The 17,908-nt window shown below is 50.5% G+C and overlaps 1 protein-coding gene across 2 annotated transcripts in view; it reads right to left on the bottom strand.

The window, feature by feature from the left end:
- Nucleotides 1-17,908, bottom strand: part of GRIK4 (glutamate ionotropic receptor kainate type subunit 4) — a 388,102-nt gene that overhangs the window by 140,577 nt on the left and 229,617 nt on the right. For both annotated transcript variants that reach the window (XM_072953873.1, XM_072953874.1), the window contains 2 exons: nucleotides 7,433-7,530; nucleotides 3,105-3,270 (listed from right to left, as the gene is read on the bottom strand). In XM_072953873.1, coding sequence (XP_072809974.1) covers nucleotides 3,105-3,270; nucleotides 7,433-7,530 — 264 coding nt within the window. The remainder of the gene's footprint in view (nucleotides 1-3,104; nucleotides 3,271-7,432; nucleotides 7,531-17,908) is intronic.

Genomic DNA, 17,908 nt, shown 5'->3' on the forward strand with positions numbered 1-17,908 from the left:
CAGGGCCCGTAGCCACGAAAAGGACATTGAAATATTTAGAAGCACCAAAGCATGAAAAAAAAGATGATTTGAGCTACAGATGACGATTCCAGGGAGACACACAGCATATTACACTGTGACCACTGAGAGTCAAGGGCTCTGTGTCCAGCCTAAGGGTCTCAAAAGATAACTCTATGGCAGGGCTGGGGGAGCTCCAAAGGGGCCTCAGAGGCCACAGTGGGGAACCCCAACATTCCTTGCAAGCCCCCAAAGCGGCAAACTCCCCCAGGCTCCGTGGGGATGATCAGGACAGCCACGCCTGGGCTCCTCGCCACACCTCCTCCCCCAGCCTCATTAGAACTAGGTACGAGCAGATGTCCCGATTTTTTTTTTACATTAAAGAAAAATAATATAATTCACAATACAACTCTACTTGGTCCAAAACCTGCTTATTAAAAATCTGCTTTGGGAAAGAAGGAGAGTAAATGGTACAATCCCCCATGGAATGATCTCTGTTATGTCTAATTTTGACGGCTGGAAAATAGAATTAGATTCCTGCTCCCAATTCAGCTTGCAGTGCTTCTCGGCCCTGCACGAATAAGGAAGATGCAAGAATGTCTCCTCCCGGGCTCTGAGCTGCATTTCCCTTCAGTCCCTCATTTCTTCATCCTTTGATTTTTAATCCTCTTTGCCCTTGAACTTCTCCTGCTCTGCCCCACCTTCCTTCCCCCTGGTGGGTGGGGCCAGGGTCACTCAGGAGCCTCAACAGATGAGGTCTCCAAGCAGAGGGGCGCCGGGTGGTTGAGGAGTCCCGCCTGGCTCTCGGCTGGCCTCTCCAGCACTTAGGCAGACTCACCCTCTCCAGGACTGCGCTCGGCCATCCTGCACCAGCTCAAGGGAGCAGGGGGACACACTGCTCCAGAGAGAGTTTTGCCCTGCAAAGGACACTGTGCCTGCCAGGCAGAGACTGCCCCGAGCTGCTGCTCTGAGGCTACTGGTGCAACCCAGGAGGGTCGAGGGGCTGTGGACGAGGAACCCCTGGCTCCCCTCCTGGTCAAAGGACCTGAGTTAAGAGTCTTGCTTTTGTCCTGTACCAGCCACGTGACCTTAAGCCTATTCCCTTTGCAGCTCCAAGACTCTTTGCTCAGCTCTAGAATGACTGGAGAAGAGGGAGGTAAAGTGGGAAAACATAAGGGAAAGTGCTTTGCGATCTGCAAAGAACCATTTGAATGTCAGAGAATGTCAATTCCAACGGAAAGAGCCCTGGGCTAGGAGGCAGCAGTATCTAGCATAGTGCTCAGCACATGGCAGCGACTTCCTTCCCAAAGCCCAGTAAAAGCTGAAGCAGAGGAAACAGGGCTCAGCTTAAAAGCAAGAGAGATTGTGGCTAGACACAGGAAAGAACTTCTTATCAGTGAGACACTCTACCCAACACAGACAAGGACTGCAGGACAGTCTTTGCTTGGGCATATTTATAGCCTATCTTCTGTCTCAACATTCCTGCTGGGTACATGGGGTATGCCAGTTCAGTCCTGCTTGAGTGGGCTTGTGGCAGAAATTTCCAGGGCAGAATCCTTGAAACCCTGTTACACCCTTCAGTGGTGCAAGGATGCCACACAAGGAGGGTCAGGTGGTATGCAGCATACCCCAAGGGTGTTCCATCAAATACCAGCATCCTGTGGGCTTTTAGATCAGCATCCTTTTGGGGCATATGACCAAACTTACTTGGAAGATGATGAGGTAAATAGTTGTTTTGGCCACAGGACAACTCAGAGTGTCCATGATAATGTGTGCTGCAAATCTCCATGAGGGAGAAATAGAATGAAGTGTTATCCAAATATTTCTCTCTCCTTTTTGGCCACAAAATGCTTTTCCCACAAAAGCCTTATCATCTAAAGGCCTGCTGTCCAATAGAATTTCTGTGAAGATGGAAATGTTCTCTATCTGCACCATCCACAGGTGGCTACTGAGCATCTGAAGTGTGGCTAGTGAGACTGAGGAACTGGACTTAGAATTTTATTTAACTTTAAAATGGGGGATTCCAATGCCTCCAAACCCACTGGGTGGTTGTAATAATTAAATATGATACATAAAAAACACACAGAGTTGGGACTCAGTTACTTTTGTTTCTTGGGTAGCACAGAACAAATAATCAATCTGTGTTCAATAATAAATGAGTAAATGCACATGCGGAGGCAGTACAGTGTAAAGAACCTGTTAAAGAAGATAGTTCTGGCCCTTGGCAGGGAGGCGGCTCTTGTTTTCAGATGCTGTAGGGATTTCAGGATGGACGACCGATTTACCACGCAGAGCAGTTCTGAGAAGCCATAGAAAGGAGCCTGATGGAGATGGCGCACGTCTGCCAGTGCAGCCCACCCAGACCCGCAGGGGAAGACCTACACAGGTGAGCCACACAGGACACAGATGCTTGGGGCTTGGGCTCGGGACCCCAGTGGTAGCCAGTGGCCAGCACCTGTGTGACTGCATGTGGGTGCACAGCTGTCACTGGCAGCACACAGATGCATAGATTTGCTGGAATGTGCAGGCTTAAATTAGCTAAATCTCACAAACACTAAATTTATGTCACAAATTGTCTGAGAGTCAGAGAAAACGCATTTCTAAAACCTGCATTTGCAGAAAAATGCTTTATCAGGAATTGACCTTGGACCTTTGTTCCATCAGCAGAACACGCTCTCCAAGGGAAGAAGCTCTTCAACCCATCAAATATAAATGCATCCAATTTTATATTTTCCCTCTCTCTCTCTCTTTTGTAGCTCCTTAACAATGAGGCTGAAAATGTGGGAATTGTGTTTGCAGATGCAAAAAGGCTTGGCAGTTGGCCAGTCTCCCTTGTAACTGAGCTCCTCCGTGTTCTGCCCATGCCCAGGGAGTTCTGGCAAAGGGTGCTCCTGGACCGCTCTCTCTCTCTCTCTCACATCCACACGTGGACAAACAGCCAAGGACGCATGGAATGCCCGAACCGTCTAATTGTCATCTCCAGGATGGGAGGGTGCCCTCGAGGGTGCCCTCCCCTTCCCGGCGTATCTCCAGCCAGGGGCAAATCAGTCAGGCTGAAGTCAACAGGACCTGACTGTCTGGGGCGGAGCCAGCCTGGGGAAACTTACATTCTGCTTTGGCACAGATGAGGCAGGCGGTGGTGCAGTTGAAGAAGTTGAGGATCCCAGCTACCGCCACGCTGATGTCGGTGTTGCTGGGGTGGAGGTTGAGGGTTGTGAATCTCTGGAACTGGAACTTGATAAACTCCTCTGGGGCCACTTTGAAATGGGGGACCTGGGAGGAAGAGCAGAAACGGACAGCAGGGAAGGTCCAGAAGGAGCGAGAAAGAAAGAAAAGAGCAGAGAGTGAGACCAGGCGGCAGAGGGTGGATTTTTGTGTGAAAGACCTTTGCCGCACACTGGTAGGAGCTGGGACCTACAGGACTCAGGGCACCCGCTCCGCTGGAGGAAGATGAGATGGCATCCCTGACAATGCTTGAGACAGGCGGACGCAGGACGGGAAACCCTGTATACATGTGCTGTGGATCTCAGAGCTGGGGTCTGTGACCCTGAGAAGGCAATACAATAGGTCTTTATTCTCAGAGGAACTGTCCACTGCAGGGCAGCGAGACAAGCAGCTCTTGAAGGCATAATCCTTATTTTATTTTATTTGTAGTTAATGAATCAGAGCAGAGATGGCAGAAAGAGAAAAAGACTGCCCTGGGGACTAAGGGAGGGGGCTCCTTCGGACTAGCCTAGCCAACAGATACATACATAAACCAGCTCCCAACAAAATTCCTAGATAAAAGCCTGAGATGGGAGGAGGAAGCGCCTCTGGCTGGAAAACCATCTAGAGAGCCTCCAAATGGAGCCAGGTAAATAATACCTGCTTTGGCTTCATTAGAACGGTGTCAGCTTCCGTCTGAGTCTATTATTGACATTTCCAGGAGGCACTGTCCCTGCCTTCTGCCTCTCTTCTCCCGGAAAGAGATATTAACAGGCTGTGATAGGCTGCTTTATTGGCGGCTTCGGCTATTGGGTAGGTAATAGGAAAGTTAAAACATAATAAGCTGCCATCTACCTTGATTTTACTCTGTCACCCTGGTACCCAGAGCCAGAAAAGCTAAAGGTGGCTCATGCCTCTATCAGAGATGGGGCTAACACCTCAACCCTCATCCTCACTTAGGGTGCCCATTATGAGGGCCAGATTACCGCAAGTATGGGTCTGAACTGATGTTAAAGCGAGTAAGATTGAGGTTAGACAGCAAGAAGAACTTCCTGGTGATGATGCTGACTGGCTCCTAGAATGGGTCATTCAGACATGATTGCAGAAGTTTCCTTTGCCTGCCTGGCCCAGAGTCTGGGATGATGTTGACATGGTCTCTGTAGGATTCTGCTACTTTTTAAGCTTATAGAAGAAGTCAGCCAGAGCCCAGAACTCCTCTGAGAGTAGGGTGAGGGGAGGATAAAGATTTAGCAAAAAACAGCGAGAAAATTCCAGAATTCAACTAGAATTAGCCCTTGCACCATAGAGAGAGAGCAACCAATAGTTTCCAGCAGAGACTGAAAAGCACAGAATTGGGAAGAGAGACTGGTGAGTAACGACAGAAGACTCTAAAGAGTGAGGCTGAGCTGCAGTATGTCATAAGAGGTCTTTCTTCCCACTTATATTTTGTATCCCCTACAATCTGTCTAGAATGAATAACAAATGAGCCTTGGAAGGAAAAAAGGGTCACAGAGGGGCAAGATGGAGGCCAAGGCTGGGCAGGGGCAGGGTGGCCAGGCTGGCGGGCTTACACATTTGAGCATCTCTGACCCGTGCCCCTCCTGTGTGGCCATCCAGCCTACCAGGTTCCATCAGCAGCTAACTCACCCCCAGTAGAAGGAACACTTACAGATACGTTTGAATCCACAGATCCCAGAGATGAAGCAAGGAAAAGACTTGGGAAAGTGAAGACTCAGGAAAATTTGTTTTCAAGTCCATAGACTTCGGTTTGCATCTAGGTTCTGGTGTACGGTTTGGGGCAAACTGTTCAACCTGTCTAAGCTTCATTAACGTAGAAGTAACAGCAGGTGCTTCCTGGAGCTCTAGGAGGATAAAGTGAGACCCTGTGTGTGAAGGGTATACTAGCTCAGTTTCTAACACGGATTCCATGTTCAGGCAATGCCTTTTCTCCTTCCCTTCCCCTTCCTCCCCAAATCTAGGAGCTCTGGGGGATGCATGTGCAGGGGTGAGGGCCGAGGGGCTTCCCAGGAGGGGGACCTGGTGGAAAGCCTCCAGCACAACACACACACTCCCATCTTGGAGGCTGCTGGGGATGCAGCCAGCTGCTGTGATGGGCCCGGTCAGGGATGGCCAGACCTTCCTGCTGATTCTCTCTCTAGGACCAAGATCAATCCACAATTGATTCGCAATTACAAACGCATCCCAGCAGGTCATTGTGGAGGTGTAGGGGGGGAAGGAGAGGTGAGCGCAATGGAGGGAGGCAGCGAGGCAGAAAGTGGCCAGCCACAGGGGCTGCAGAGATGTTAGCAGCATTTATAGGAACAAACTCCTCGGTGAGAACTCCATTTCTTTTCCCTGAAACTGAGGGGAATCAGTGTGAGGCAGTTCAGCCTCATAAAATATTAAAAGAAATGCATCATCTGAATGGACAGGAAAGGCTGCTCTGGAAGGAACATAATCAGACAAAGGAGGACTAACCGTCCAGCCGTTCCCTGGGCAGCACAACCTGCCTGGCTGGTCCACGGAACGGGCTCCGGGGCAGCAGGATGGGAAGACGGATGCAAGTCAGGGTCTCTGCCTCCAGCCTGAAATGCCAAACAGGGCTAAGGGCTGTGTTTGCAGCGATAAAATAGCCGCTGAACCCCCATTCAGAGGAGGCCATATTGGAGTGGGAGTCGGGGGGATAACTGCAGGGGACAGTGAGGAAAGTGTGATGGGGAGGTTGCAGGGAGGAGGGGAGAGTCAGAAAAGAGGAAATGGGGAGCTGAAGCCTTGGCAGCCTCACCCGGTGAAGATCACAGCAATCGCTGAAATAACAACCTGCCATAGATTTGAGCTGTGACTTGGAGCCTGGCAAGAAAGATTTAAATTAAACATCAGGTCTAACTTGCCAGGGCTGAGGCTGTGAGATGCTGGAAGGGCCTGCAGTGGGACAGAGGCTACTTCTTTGGCCTGGGCTGGATCAGGAGTCACCTTTCAGGACATCTGGGAGGAGTGGGGAGTTGTCCACGCGGACCCACGTTGCCCAGGGCAAGGAGCTCGGGGGCGCGGCCTGCAGGGCAGTGGTGAGTAAGGCCCACCACGGGACTGGGGCTAGGATCACACAGCTGTCTAACATGCCGAGAGCAACTCTTAGAGTGGGCTCGTAAAACCCAGGAGAGCAATGTTCCTATCCACGCCTCAGGGACTCGCCAAGCCCTCTGATCCTGTGAGACGTGGAGGCATCAAGGAAGTGGCTTCCAGAGGGCCTGGGGGAGGCAGAGGCCTGCCTGCTGCTCCACTGCCTCTGTGGGGGCAGCTCTCTAAAGCTTCTGGAAGGCTGAGCATCCAGGCCCCTCGAACAGGTGCAAGTCTGACCCTTCCTTCCTCTGTCCTTCCGCCCTGCCCCGTCCCCAGCCCCTGACCACCAGGCTCCACCTATCTCTTCCGAAAGAACTACATAGAAGGCTCCTGGGAGCAGAAAGAGGCTACGGGGTCACTTTGCCACAGTCTCCCAGGGGTAGATCTGAAGGAGAAGGACTGATTGCTTCCAAGAAGAACTAGGAAAGATTCCAACAACAGAATCTCTGAAGTTTCAAGTTTGTTCTCTCTGAGGGGAAAGGAGAGAGAGAACTGATGGACTAGGAGGGATCAGGCTGCTGCTCAGAAACTCATCCCCGACCGTCTTTATCTCCCAGGGAATGAGAACTAGAGGGAATGGACCCAGCGCTTTGGAGAAGTAAACACTGGAATTGGGGAATGAAGAAGAAAGCAAAATAAAATCTCTCTTCTAAGAGAACTTATAAAACAGAGGTTTTCAAACTTGATTTCAGCACTAAAAATGTAGCAAAGCTTTGCTCCAAAGGCATTCTTCCCCAGAATCCCAGGATCCAAACAGATGCCCTGGAGCTGTTCACATGGAGCTCAGACTCCTGCCCTCTTGGCCTCGCCTGGACCGCCACCCTCCCCAGCGTCTCCCTCTAACCCCGCCACCAGCATCCCCTGCCCCACCCAGGACCCTAAGACTCAGAAGAGCATGGCTTGAAAATCTTGTGAAACTTTCCCTCTGAGTCCCCTTCACCTAAGCAACCTGGAAAAAACTAACTGCCACCAAAGGACCACTTTTTACATTTGGAGTGACATGAGGCAGGCCCTGATTCACTCTTCTGGCTCTTAAGAATCCACGCTATCTTTGGGCCCGGGGCCCGGGCTGCCAGCCCACAGATGGTCCCCACCCCGGCGCAGCACTCACCTCCTTCTCCCCGCAAATGTTGCTGATGATGGAACTGGAGGCCGGGCTGGAGGATGGTCCCAGGACAGCGACCACCCCCTTGGGAAGGATCTGACACACTGCAGCCGGTGGCGGGGACAGAGAGTGTGGAGCAAGAAAGGAAACAAGGCACTCATCAGGTGCGACATGGGCTTCGGCCTGGAGTCCTCCAGTCCCCAACCCCCCATCACTGCCCCCTCACCTTCCACCCACTCCCGCCCGGGTCCCCTCTCCTACCCTTCCAAACCCAGTGCCTCTCCTCCCCTGGACTACGGGGCTCCGGGACAGTTTTATTGGAGTTTATGGATGGTATTAAATGAGGAAATGACCCAGGTTATGACAACATACGGCCTCAGCCAACAGGGTGTATAAATTGTCTGGGCTGCCACCCAAGGACGGAGGCGCACGGCGGTTCCGGCCCATCCCGCCCTCCGGCCTGGCCTGCAGGATCGGGGCTGCGAGCCGGGCATGGCTGCTGCGGGGGCCGAGGGCCCAGCTCACAGAACGGCCATCTGAGAAAGAGTCTGGGGAGGGAGAAAGGCAGACAAGCAGAGAGACCAAAGGAAGGCAGGATGATGCAGGCAGAGAGGAGAAAGGATTCAGTCCAAGTCAAAGGGAGCAGGAGAGAGAGGAGGAGAAAGAGGGAGGGTGAGAGGCCAAGAAGGGCCTCACCTTCCGATGCCACCTGCAGTCACCTCGCTGGGAGCCTGGCGCCCCCGCTTCCCCGAGCGTGTCAGGTGCCCTGCTGACAACCAGCGCGCTCTGTGCCCTTGAGCCTCACCTTGGCGCTCCTCCCTACTCTACCCTAGACACCCCCTCACCTGTCAAGGAGCACCTCAAACGCCAACTTCTTACACCCTCCCCGGCTCCTTCAAGTGGAATTCAAACTCCCCCGGGCTCCGAGGCCCGTGGTTTGTCCGTCGGCTCTAAGACACTTGTAAGTGTGTCTTTTTCGGTTGTTTAGATGTGTTTCTCCTTTCACTAGATTTCAAAACCTTAAGGGCCAGAGCTGAGCTGCGTATCTCTCTAAATCCCCACTTTGCTTTTCCTCGGTGTCTGGCACAATGTTTTCTAGATGCCCAGTTGATCATTGTTGAATGAATGAGTGGATGGATGGGACATGAGGTTGGAAGAGATTTTAAAATGCTACAGGCTGAGAAAGGAAGCATTGGGGGAAAAGGGGAAACAGACGGAGAGAGAAAATGAGACAATTCTCAGGACACGCACAGCGGTATCAGAAACAGAGAGCCGCCCCTCGGATACGCCCCGTGCTTCCCGGTTGCCCTGTGAGACATCCTTCCCCACAAAACTCAGAGCTGACACGTTTTCCTCCTACTCCCATCCAGAGTCAGCTCAGTCAACGGAGGTAAAAGGGTTAGTCCGAGGATCCTCACTGCGTCAGCGGCAAAGCCACGCCCGCAACCTGGACGCGCTTTCTCCGAGAGCCCTAACCACGGGCCCACACAGCCAGCTGAGGGCTGTGATGGGCACAGGGGGCGGGGTAGAGCACCAGGGGGTCACATGCCGGCATTTGAACTCATCACACTGACGACAGATCTGTGAGGTCTTCTCCCAGCCTGCGGCTCAGGCGTGGATCCTGCAACATCCCGAATCTCAGCGGCCCCCGAGGCTGCTGGCAGCGGGCGCCTGAGGGGGACCCCTCAACTCTAAGTATCAGAACCGTCCCCAGTGACAGAGTAGCTGCGAACAGGCTTTACCTGAGGAACGCTCTTCAAAGTTCAGGCTACTTTCACTGGAAATTACCTCACGTGATCCCTGCCATCTTAACTCTTCCCGCCTGCTGGGAGCTCCAAGTTCACTGGCCATCAAATTCCTACAACAACCTCAAGGATGGATCTTAGTTTCTAATTTTACAAATTAAAAAAAACGCATCCTGGGGATGTTACGGCCAGAGCCAGCGTGGGAATTCCAGTCTGGTGACCCCATCCAGCGTCTGCCCGACTCACTCACTTACTTTGTCTGCCCTGCTCCTTGCAGCCACTTCTGCCCCCTCTTCTCAACCCCGTACAGTCGAGGTCCCCAGCCCATCTTGTTCTACTGCATCCGCCTCCCTAGGGTCACCAACGACCTCTTAGGAGTTCTCACCTCAGCCTCTCTCTCTCTGGGACATGTGATGCTGCTGATTGCACTGTTCTTTGGAATTTCATAACACCATCCGATCCCAGTTCTCCGCTGCCCCTCTGACTGGTCTTTCTCACTTCTTCCTTCGCCAACCCCTCTTCCTTCGCCTACCCACAAAATTCAGCTGCTGTCCATGCCTCGCTCTCTCTGGGCCATCTCATTCTTGTTTGTGGCTTCTAAACTCTCATCTCTGCCCAGGCGATCCTACACCTTGATCGATGTCCTGAGTTACAGAATCAGGTCCTTACCCCCTGCTAGGTGTTGCCATGGGGACTTCCCTCTTGTGTCATGCACTCAGCATGCCTGCGGCAGAGAGACACAAAGCACAGTCTTGAAGAGCAGGAACTCTGATGCAAGACTGTCTGGGTGTGAGTCTTGTCTAGGTCACTCAGGAGCTGTGGGACCTGGAGCACTTTACCAAAACCCTCTGGGCCTGCTTCCTGGTCTACAGGATGGGGATATTAACAGCACCTCTCTTATAGGGATGTTGTGAGAATCAAAGTGAGCCAATACAAAGGACCTGGAGTGGTACCGACAGGCTATATGACTCTTCTTACTCCCGGTACACTGTTTCTGCTACATGCTTTTCATAAACAATCTGATTTGATCTCCATACTTCAGGAAGAAGATGCATTATCATCCCCACTTTACAGATGGGGAAACTGATGCTCAGAAAATTTAAGTAACTTGTTCAAGGTCACACAGGTAGAGCTGGGCTTGAACCTGGAGATCCAACTGGTGCCAAAGCCCAAGCTCTTAACTCCTGCTCTGCACCCTCCTTCGCTCCTGAATCTCAAACAGCGGTCACCCTTGACGCTTCCTTGCCTTCCCTCGCTGAATCTACTCGCTTGCTATACCAATCAGGGGCCAGGCTCTGACCATTTGACCTGCTCACTTCCTGCTGTCCCCTCCTTTCCGCTCTCACCGTCACAGTTCTAGGTCAGCCCCTTTTACTATCTGCCTCTAAGGGCTTTCTCTGTCTCCATGATCCTTCACTTCCAATCGGTTCTCCAAATTGGAGCTAATTATAATCCTAAACATAGGTCTGTTGCTCCTGCAGAAAGTTTATCTAATTAACCTCTGTGTCCTCCACACCTAGCACAGGGCTGAACTCAAGAGTTATGTGCTCAATAAGGAGCCACTGAACCTCACCAAAGCCCCCTCAACACTTTCCGTGGAAAACTGGAAATAAACTAAATGTCCAATCGTAAGGGAATAGTTATCTAAAGTGTGGGTCATATACCCAAATGGAATATTACTTAGGCATTTAAAATGCTTATGAACAGTTTATAATAGTATTAAAAATATTTATGTAATAATATTAAGAGAAAGAAGCAAGATATAAAATTATATGTATATCGATATGAAGGCTACAACTAAGCAAATATAGGAAATAGTTCTGCTCTGAGGAGTGACTGGAAGAAGAGGTTATAAAAGCCCGTGTTTATTGAGCGCTAATTACGACCCATTCTAAGCACTTTATATGAATTGATGTATTTAATTCTGGAAACAGCCTGATGTGCTAGATAATCTTACAGTCACTTCATTTTACAGATGAGAAAAGCAGAACAAAGAAGTGAAAAAAGGCAGAGTCAGGATTCAAACCCCCAACCCCTGGCTCTAGCATCAGTTCCTTAACCACTGCGCCACACAACCACCCCTGGTTACTAGTGATTAACTCGGATCTTAATAGAGATTGTCTTGACTGGTGGAACACTAAATGATGCTCTTCCCCCACCCCCTTCTCTACTTTCCATAAACAAGCATGTATTTCCTTTATAACATATCATTACAGAAAATAAAATTTCATTATGAAAAAAATTTTTTCTGATGAGCAGGTAAAATCCAGATGGGCCTGATCTCCTCAAGATACAACCTCCCAGCCCTTCCTCCCATCACCCCTCCTCCCTCTTCACGCCAGCTCACCTGGAACACACTCCGTATCTTCCTATTACCTGAGCCCATTCCCGGGTTGTTCTCTCTGACTAGACCAGGGATGTCTTAGCCTGCTGCCTGAGGCCTGTGAGTGGAAGTCAGTGGTCTGTGAACAACCGGGGAAAGAAAAATGGCATTATTTTCTCTAAACCCCTAACTAAAATTTAGCATTCCTGTCAATTTGGAATATAGGCGATAAAGCACGGTATACTAACAGTCACTGCGACTCCGTCACTGACAGACATCATGAGTGTGTCATATCACTTTACAGTGCTGCAGACATCTTGAAATGTCACTCATATTCCTAATTGCTTCAACATTACACTAGTAGTTACATCCTATGCTAGGTTTGGCTATTTAATACATTAATAAAGAAATACATATACTGATGTATCACTATTGAAATCTTTTAATTGCATTCCCATATAGTTAGTTTCCCTGGTCATCCTATCTATTTAATTTTATTCATTTAAAAACACTTCTCTGAGGAGTTTATTAGCACCCTTAGACTACCATGGTCCAGGCCCTTTTGCCTGGAAAACTCCTATTGGTCCTCCAGTGCCCAGCTTGGTTCTTGCCCATAGGTAAGAAGGTGCCATTCCCTCCTGACAGTCACATCACACTGTGGCTCTGAGTCAGCTCCATGCTGAACAGGTCAGCGTCCCTGTTTTCTGAATTCCTGGCCAGCTTCTGCCCCAAGCTAGCTCATTATGCTGGGTCTCAATAGGGGGAAATGTCTCTTAAAATGAAATTCTTACAGAAGGTCACAACCCCTTCTTCCCAATTCCAAAATCCAAAAGGCTCTGAAACTGGATGGTTTTCATCAAACTCATTTGGTGTCAAAATCTGATCTAAATAGATAGATGTGAAGCTAGTCATAATATGTGAATAGTTGCATGCAAGTGTGCATTTAATTTTGAGTATGGGGTTCAGCCCCAAACCCCACCCGAAATCCTACTTAATATATGGTATAAGCACCACGTGACCTGCCCAGTATCCGAAAAGCTCTAGATTCTAAACACAACCAGCCTCAAGGGTTTGCGGACCTGAGTTCACTGTTGTGAGTGATCATCTCCCATCTCCCGCTGGATCAGAAACCCCTTGAGGGAAGGGGTCACATCTATTCAGTCCTGGCAACAAGACAGCACTCAACAGAGGTTTGCTCAACTGAACTGAAAGGATCCAAAATGAGTGCAATGAAAGTGAATTATCATATTCCCAGCAGCCATGGCCTGGGGATTTCCTGGGATCTGGGAATTGTTCTTTTATTCCCTATGAAGGATGCCCGCACAATAAAAATGAAAATCGTCTCCAAGGGGCCTCGGCTCTGAAACTTCCTGGACCCTGATTCTGGAGGCCCTCGGCTGTCTCGTGAGGGTCTCTGAGCAGTTTTGTGAGGGATGGAGGAGAGGGAGGTGCACTCTACCTCTGCCTCCCAGGGAGCAAGGAAGAGACAGGAGTGACGTTGCCATGGCAACGAAGTTTCCCAGCCAGCAGAGGAGTTGGAAGGCAACTGACAGAGCAGCTGCAGGAATAAAAGACCACGGTGGGGTGTTGGAGGAAAGGGGAACTTCTTCTCCCGGGGAGATACCAGCTCCAGCCTGGATCGGACTTCCCCTCAGACACCTGGCCTGCACAGGAGATGTTTGTGGGAGCTGCTCCTTCCCTGTGTCTACACAGGGAGGGGAAGGTCCGGCTGTGCTGCAGATGGTCCAGAGGGGTGAGTTGTAGGCACACTGATCGCAGGCCCTCCAGGGAAAAGGCAGCTTTCCGGGTGGGGACGAGGAACCTGGGGCCTCCTCACTTGACAGCGTGGCCCTCTCTGAGCCCCTGTGTAAACAATCGAGGTCATCGGGAGCTGACAGAGACGTGCAGCAGGGGCTGGGAGAACTGAGGCCTTCACATAAAAACACGTCAAGGCTCTGAAGCCCGAGTGGAGAGGGAGAGCAAGGTCTCTGTGTGTCTGGTCCTGGTTCACGCCAAGCTCCAAGTGGAGCCCTGACCAGTGGGAGTGAGGAAAACAACTGCCTTCATCAGCACCAAGAACTGCCTCCTTCTTGTGCGAAAGCCTCGGGGCACGGTCCACTCTCAGTTCTGTGACTGGACAAGGGGCTGAATGGACCGGCCTTGATGGCCTCTGAGAAGGGAGCCGTGAAGGTGGGAGAGCTGGATCTCTGCACTGGCCCACCCACGATGGGTACCGCTCTGGCCAGGGTGCCCTAGGGTCTTAGAGAACTCAAAAGTGCCACTGGCTATCACAGGGATGAAATGAACAGCATGGGGAACACGGTCAATGATACTGTAACATCTTTGTATGTGACAGATGGTAACTACACTTAGCATGGTGATCACTTTGTAATACACAGAAATATCAGATCACTGTGCTGTACACCAGGAGCGAACAGTCTTGTAGATCAATTATTCTTCAAACACAAACAAACCAACTCATAGAAAAGTGATCAGATTTGTGGTTACCAGAAGTGGGGGATACGGGGAGGGGGAATGGGATGAAGGCAGTCAAAAGGTACAAACTTCCGGTTACAAGATAAATAAGAATTAGGGACGTCGTGTACAACACGATAAGTGTAATTAACACTGCTGTATGTTACATACGAAAGTTGTTAAGAAAGTGAATCTTCAGAGTTCTCATCACAAGGAAAAACATTTTTTCTATTCCTTTAGTTTTCTATCTGTGGAAGATGAGGGATGGTCACTAAACTTACTGTGATAATCATTTCATAATGTAAGTCAAATCATTATACTGTATACCCTGAACTTACACACATCAATTATGCCTCAATCAAACTGGAAGGGAAAAAAAAAATCTGCCATTGGTTCCTCTCACCAAAGACATATCATTCAAAGCTCTCAGCCTGGTCCCAGACCACCGTGCAAGGGAATGTTACACAGGCAGGCACTGACTGGCAGACACATTACCACCCTGGCTCCGTACTTACAATCATCCTGAGAGGGAGGAGTTACAATACTAATTCTCCTACTAAGAAGGATGCTAGTAGGTGAACTCTACAAAGGGTTCAGCTGGCACCTAGCCCTGCTCTAAGTCTTCTAAGTGCATCATCGCATTTAATCTTTGCAACAACCTCATGAAGTGAGAACGGTTATTATTCCCATTTTACAGATGAGGAATGTGAGGCACAGAGACAAGCCTGTGGTGCTGGTGAAGTCAGGATTAGGATCCTGGTGCTCCCAACTCCAGAACCTGTGTCCTGACGGCTGTTCTACACGGCTCTCCAGTCCCCGCCCTCACCACCGCCCCACAGAAACTCTCAGTTTTAGCCACGCCCAGTGGTCACTGACCCAAGGTACTCCATTTTTTCCTGCCTCGAGCCCAAGCCTCAACCTCAAGTGTGCTGTTAAGGCTTCTGCATGGACGCCCTCTTCCTTTCCCCTCTTCCGTCAAACATTCTGAAGTCTGGCCTTCCCCGAGGCCTTCCCTGAGCACTGGCTGCACCTCTGACCTATCTCTGACCTCCCTCTGCCCTTGTCAGAGCCACTCCCTGGCAAGTCCGCAGCAGAGCTACTGAGATTTATGTCCCTTTTCCCATATGTGGTCTTAGCTGTCTCCTCTGAAAGACGGTGAGCCTCAGTCTCCCCATCTGTAAAATGAGGAGTTTGAGCCAGGTTATTTTTGAGCATTGTAATTCGATGCATTTCTGAGTCCCTGTTATGCATACGTGAGGGGGGCCACTCAGAGAAGGGGAGCAAGGACTGTTTGTTGAATGACTCATCACTGTCCTAGGCCTTTCTCTTCCAGTATCTCCCCTTTTCTCCTTATGCTGACATGAAGACGTTCTATTGAGTTGATGGGGGGATGTTTGCCTTCACCTACAAGGGCAGCTCTGAATCACCAGAGGTCATACCCGCAGAGCCTTCGAGAAGCTCAGGAACCCGTGCAGGAGGGGCAGCCACGCAGCCAGGACCTCACGCTCCGTGCCCATCTCCAGGCGCTGGGGCCTCATGGGGCTCACCAGGAACGCAGCGCGCCTCTGGGTTTCCAGGGGAAACAGTGTGGACGGCTGATAGCACGCTTGGTCTCACAGAGACAAACAGAGGCAGAGGCGAGGGGTTGACAGGGAGGCTCCCGCTTTTAGCTCTGCAGTAAATTAAACCTCAGTCTGTCTCTGGCAGCAGCAGAGACGGTGCCTCCGGGTGTCTGGGTGATAAGGGGGTAGCGCTTAGCTAAGCTCTAATAGGTTCACCCACAGGAGACACACGGATCTATAGGAACAGAGGAGGGCAAGGCCTGTGGGAGCTCCCTGCACCGGAGCCAAGGAGGGAAGGGACAGGCGGGAGGGGAGGTGACCTCGTAGGTCCGGTCCACCCCTCTTACTTCAGATCTGTGGGCTGGGCAGAAGCCGCTGGGGAGTCAAACATCAAGAAGCCTCAGGCAATGACGGTGACCCAGGCAGAGAGGTGGAGGGAATCAGATGTGCATCTGAGGAAGCTTTACCAGTGACCCTCACTTTGAATAAACCCACTGCATGAAAATCCATGTGAACCAGAGAGAAGCCTGGCGGTTTGCTTCTGGTCTCTTTCTATTGTCCAGGTTGTTACTAATTAACGCCCTGTGTAACACTTCCCATCTGCCAGCCAGGCTTTCAACCATCAAACGAGAAGGTTGAACTCTAGACTCCAGCATCTTCAGTTTCTCGCCACTTCATCATCTTTGATTCTGAAATCGCCATTGCTTCTCTCGGCTGACATGCCTGCCCCGAATGTGATTCATTATCTGTGGTTTGTGCAGAGGTTTTGAAACTCACCTATTGCCGAGAGCAAGCACCAGGGTGCCCTGTGGGATGGCTACCGCCTCAGCTGAGATCAGAGCCTCTCTTTTCCGAAACCAAGAATGTTATCACTACGATCTTTCACCCCCTTGAAGTGGAGTCCCCAGCCAGGGAGTGACAGGTGTGAGGTGAGGGGCATTGTTCAGGGCCCTAGAGCCACTCAGATAGCTTTAAGTCATCAGTGCAAATCAGCCCCAGAGCACTGGCCCAGGGAAGACCCAGCCATGACACTGAGCAGTGGTTGGCTCTGGGCAGCACTCCTCGCCTTCCAAAGGCTCAAAGCTGTCGGATGCATCAGACCAGAAAACGGGAAAAAGGGAATATCCGATTATGATGGAGGCCCCACGGGGCACACTGACATTAAAGACAGGCTGTTTGAGAGGAGCCCGGGAGGTAGACCTCGCTGCCAGGTAGAGGTGGTTGAACATTGAATCAGGGGAGAGAGAGAAAGATGATGGTAAGAGGTGGAGAAAGCTAGCTTCAAGGTTGTGGGGAGACAATAAAGACGACAACGAAATCCACAGCTGTCACTTACTAAACACCTGCTACGTGCAGGGTGAGAATTCCCTCACCTGCACTGTCTCGTGTTGTGTCCAAATGCCCCTAGGAGGTGATATTACCATCACCTCGTTTTACAAATGAGGAAACTGGGGCACAGAATGGTCAGACAGCCTGTCCATGGTCACACAGCTAGTAAACAGTAGAGCCAGGATTTAAATTGCTCAGTCTGACCCTAAAATCCACACTCCTCTTTACACCACAGTCTCCTCAAAGCAGGGACGGCTGAGCTGTTGTCCCTCCTTCATCCTGGATCCTGCCTCCTTCTGATCTCCTCCCCTTCCCCCGACACTGCCACACACCTCCAGTCCCGCCCCAACCACGCTTCTGCTAAAAGCGCTAACCCACCACCCACTCCCCCTCTTACTATGGGAGGAAAAGAATCCAGCTGGAAGCTTTCTTTCTATGAACTGTCTGGGTGGTGGTAAAAATCCATCGTCGGGGAGCAGCTCTGGCTTTAGAAGAAAAGCCTTTGGGGTAGAAAGATCCAAAGCCCTCTATTCTAACAAATGCTCATCATGCCTCAGACACATTGAGATGTAAAAGCTGAACCAAGGGCCACTTGTTAGTAAAATACTTCGTGCCTAGAAGAAGGGCATTAGAAAGATGCTCCAAAGCCCTGTGAGGTGGAATAAAGAGATCAGTTTCCTTTATTCCCCTGATTCATCTGGCTTAATATTTCAGATGTATTTTCTCGGCGAAGCCTGGATCATTGGGAGAGGAAATTTATATCTGCTAATGACCCCCATCCACCGTGGGCGATTCGTGCTTTCTGTCCTGTGAGGGAAACCCTGAAGCACCGATGAAGGAGGAGCTGGGTTTTTCAAAGAATAGACTATAGAACTCTTTAGAAACCTGGACCGTTGTCCGAGACCTGCACCTGGACAAAGAAGCGCTAGAGGACAGACGGGGCTGGGAGAGTCACAGGAAGTCATCGCTGGTATTTATGATTTAATTTGGAAGATCCTAAGAAATCTGAATCTTCCTTTTGTTGTGCTGGAATTTAACTTCTATGGCA

Source organism: Vicugna pacos, chromosome 33, assembly GCF_048564905.1.
Source record: "Vicugna pacos chromosome 33, VicPac4, whole genome shotgun sequence".
NCBI classification, from domain to species: domain Eukaryota; kingdom Metazoa; phylum Chordata; class Mammalia; order Artiodactyla; family Camelidae; genus Vicugna; species Vicugna pacos.